The sequence below is a fragment of the Trichoplax adhaerens genome, genomic scaffold (assembly GCF_000150275.1).
Source record: "Trichoplax adhaerens TRIADscaffold_2 genomic scaffold, whole genome shotgun sequence".
Classification (NCBI taxonomy): domain Eukaryota; kingdom Metazoa; phylum Placozoa; class Uniplacotomia; order Trichoplacea; family Trichoplacidae; genus Trichoplax; species Trichoplax adhaerens.
The window spans coordinates 3,160,307-3,164,477 of record NW_002060944.1 but is presented as its reverse complement, the minus strand read 5'-3'; the positions used below and the strand labels follow the sequence as shown (position 1 = coordinate 3,164,477).

General features: G+C 34.6%; 1 protein-coding gene across 1 annotated transcript; it reads right to left on the bottom strand.

The window, feature by feature from the left end:
- Positions 1-414: 414 nt before the first annotated feature.
- On the bottom strand, positions 415-2,214 carry TRIADDRAFT_53239 (uncharacterized protein; the record flags this gene model as incomplete). Its single annotated transcript, XM_002109292.1, has 8 exons — positions 415-530; positions 647-743; positions 832-879; positions 1,097-1,151; positions 1,275-1,357; positions 1,482-1,580; positions 1,745-1,992; positions 2,130-2,214. 8 exons carry the CDS (start codon positions 2,212-2,214, stop codon positions 415-417), a joined length of 831 nt encoding a protein of 276 aa, XP_002109328.1.
- Positions 2,215-4,171: the final 1,957 nt, after the last annotated feature.

Here is a 4,171-nt window from a genome sequence, read left to right as displayed (position 1 = left end):
CAGCATCAAAAATCTTCTTTTTTAACTGTAACGACAGGCGGTAGGGTTTTCCTCTTCTAAGCATTTCAAGTGTAAAAATTTAAAGAATTTTTTCATACTGCAATAAATTATGTACCATCAATTATCACGATTAATTTCTCGTAAAGATTTTAAACAATTACTGTAAGACTGAGTCGATAAAAACAACGAGCCCCTACCTTTTATTGAACTTAAACTTATTTGGAAAGCATTCGTCAAACACTGCTGGATAAAAATAGATATTAAGACCATATAAGGTTTTTGATATTTCAAATATCAAAATTTTTTTAACGGTTATACAAAAATTACATAATCCTTTTCTACGACCAATCCAATTACCTATGCTGCACGTAATACAGTAGAGTTAATAGCGTGAAGCCTAATTATATAGTATTTTCACATACATTGTGATAAATTAGAGTTGCTCTCGCAGACAGAACCAGAAATTGTCTCACAAAATCCAGAACTCGTAGTACTGTTCGTGTCATTAGTATTCGTGTCAAGGGCGTTTTCTGTGTTATAAAGGTAAAACAAGGTATTAGAACTATTTTCTAATTTTTGAATCAAGTGTTTAATGCATAAATCAGAGGTGTAAAGCTCTAACGGCCTTATTTTTTTTAAGAGGTACCTGATAATAACTTTTGCTCGTTAAATCCTAGTCCAATTTTGCAATCCTCACCGCAATGTGGGCATTTTAAGTCACATTTGGTGTTCATTACGCAGCCCTTCGAAAAACAGCGACAATTGTATTGAGTGTCTAACGAAATGTAGATACAGTTACATTCTGAAATCCTAGGCGTATCTCTTTATTACCAGATGAAATCTATGACTTTTTTCGCGGCTACAGTGGATGAAATCTCTCTACAAACATCAGAAAATAACTACCTTATTTGATGTACAGACCTAGATATATATGTATATATTATTTTTCTTACATAAATACAGTAACATTTACGTAATACGGCCATTATCTCAACAATTTAGTACGCTTATAGGGAATAGATACATATATACTCTATTCCAACAATACAATAGCCGATAATACTCATAAGACATAATATTAAAAGTGCTAGCTAACCGATTGACAAAATATTCCACAGATAGGACAACATCTATGGTTCTTAAGAAGAACACTGCAGCATATAATAAATAAACAGTGTGTTAGTTATATTGTTATCAATCCAATGTCAATATACAGGGCAATATTGATGACCATCCTTCGAAAGGCCCTTTCGTAATGTAATTGTGAGAGTTACCTATGTTCTTTGCACAAAAATGCAGTCTTGGAGTGTGTAATTTGCTTCATTTCCGAACAATCTGCAACTGAATTACAGCGTATCTACATTGGAAACATCAAATTATGGTAATCATCGTATCACAACTTTGATTAAAGCGGATTTACCGTACTATACATGACATATCCATTACAGTTACTATGATAAAAAACAGAAGACAAAACTTACATTAGCAGATCCTAGTAAGGCCTCACAAATAATAGGAGTTGTACGTTCGTTACTGTCCACAACCTTGATAATGTCATTACAAGTACATAAAAATTCTCTCTAACGTAAAATATACACAAGGCAAAATATTTTAAATAGTAATCGATGAACAAACATTTACTGATTAAATCTGCAGATACATAAAAATCCTAGAAGGAGCTATCTGTACTGTGCTGTGCATATGGTAGTATCGTAATTAGACCGTATTAATTGCAGAAACACACCGTCGAAAAATTGTCATCATCTTGATACAAATTTGAGCCATTGTGCTTCGAGATTTCAAGTTGCCATTTATTGTTCGATTGAACTAATTCGTCCTGTTTGTATTGACACCCTACATCCTTGAATCTTGGGTTAACCATCACCGTTGGAACTTTTTGAGTCCGCCTGGGTTTGCGGCTCCATCTACGACGTCTGGCCCTTTTCTTACCTGCGCGTCCACTAGCTACAGGACGTGGTTTAGAAACAGCATCTAGTTCCAAGAATTAAATAATGCATGACAAATTAATGGCTATACACGTGAGTAAATCGTCTTTATGGCAAGAAAGCTTTTATTTCAAAACGAACTGTACAATTTCAGATAATTAACTTGACGAATTACCAACTTACCAGTCATCGTTTTATCGTTGATATCATGTACGCTATGATATGAACTTGAACTGGAACTGTCAACACTGAATGGTACACTATCCATCTGGTTATAGAAATACAAAGCGTAAAACACAACATTAACCCATTTTAATAAACTGTAAACAGCGCAAAGTTAAGAGCTATTTACAATATTTGTAGTCAAAAGAAACTCATTAGGTACAGTATAGTTAGCCAGTTGTACAATCAAGTAAACCTATTATAGTAATGTATTGAAATGAATCAGGAAGGTACGACTCCACATGACTTTAACGTTTAGTCTATTTTTTCTGACATTACGAATGAACGTATACAGTAATTAATTATAATTTTATCAGCACTATTCATGCATATTGCATAGTACATACTACAGTATACCCATTTATATAATTTATTAATTTACATTTACGGAACATTCGTATCGTTCATGATTATAGCATTTATAGTTACGTCTAAAAACGCTAAACGATCCGTAGTTGAACCTTGCAACTAACGTCGAACAGCCTTCAACCAAGTATAGTAGTAGTTTACAATACGGTGGATCTCCACGATCATAGTACAGTAAACTATAATTACGTGCAGTGACAGGATATGTTGGGCATTTATTTTGGATCCAGTAGTTGTAGATTTCAATACTATACCAAGGACAATTACATTTTTACATGGAGATTCTAAATGTTTCGGAATCCTTGCGTAAACATTTGCCATTATTTAGGGTTCAATTATCCGACGATTAGCATAGCAAGAGTATTTGTTGTAGTTCCCTTCTTATTTTATTACTTTTACAGCTAGAAATTAAACCATACAGTACTGTCTAACGAATGAGCGCGTGAAATTATGGCGCCTAAACCGACATATCGTACCAGAGATAAGCGCGAAAGAGATAAATTTAGGGGGGAATTTCGTCAGCGTCAAGGAACTTCATTGATGACAAATCGACTGATGCAATGGAAGCATTCAATGGCAACCTTAATTCCTAGTTTGCTCCCAACGCCAAAGGTTAAATCCAATTTATAGAACTTGATTTGACTAAAATCGCACCAAGAAGTAGCATTTTAAGTTTCTTCCGACTGCAGTAATCAAAGTAATTGACTACCATACTGTACTCGTATTAGCACAATTGCAGTCGTACTTGCCTTTCAAGACACATACGAACTACGTCGCGATAGCATGAATAGCACAAATTGCTTGAAATGCATTATGTTGCCAGTGCTGTACTAAAATCGTTCTTGATATACAGTACTGTACTGTATGTTTACTGTCTTAACATAAACTATCATAACCGAATGGCTACCATGATATAATAGATAATATAAAATTTGGAAGCTCTTTTTCTATATATTGCCGATCAACAACTGCAAAAGTAGCGTGTTGTTGATAGTGGACAAATGTTCAAATGTTCAAATGTTTGGTTCGTGACAGCAGATGTTATTGCTACCACGAATTGACAGTTTGCACAAAGCATGCAAACTTGAACTCGTTGATGTGCAGCAGAAAATGCCAAATGCAATATACTCAAGTTACTGACAAGAGTCCAAGATGACAGTAAATCCATTTTACATGCTGTGCAATCAGCTCATTGCAAGCATCTAAAGCTTCATTTGGCCATCACCGTACCACTAGTGTAGAAGTCATCCATAGACGGCTGTGAGAATTATCTAGGCTACTCACATGATCCAAACGAGACAGTAAGTTTCTTAAAATGAATAATATTATAGTTAATCCATTTCATTGCATTGCCACTGCCAACATATCAGTGATGAAACCCCCTTACGTTAAGAATGTTCTACAGTAGTGTAGAACCCATGCGGAAGTTTTATGCAGGCAATGAACGTCCAATTGTTGTACATATTTTATTCAATGTTAAGCTGCAGAAACGATGCTAGTTGAGCACTGCAATGTACTGTACAGTATACTAGCAAGTTTTACTTGTAGTAGAATATTCATTCTACTGTATATACAGACGATTACAGTAATCACTTTTTCAACTCTATTGCTATTCAATCAATATACATCCTATACTG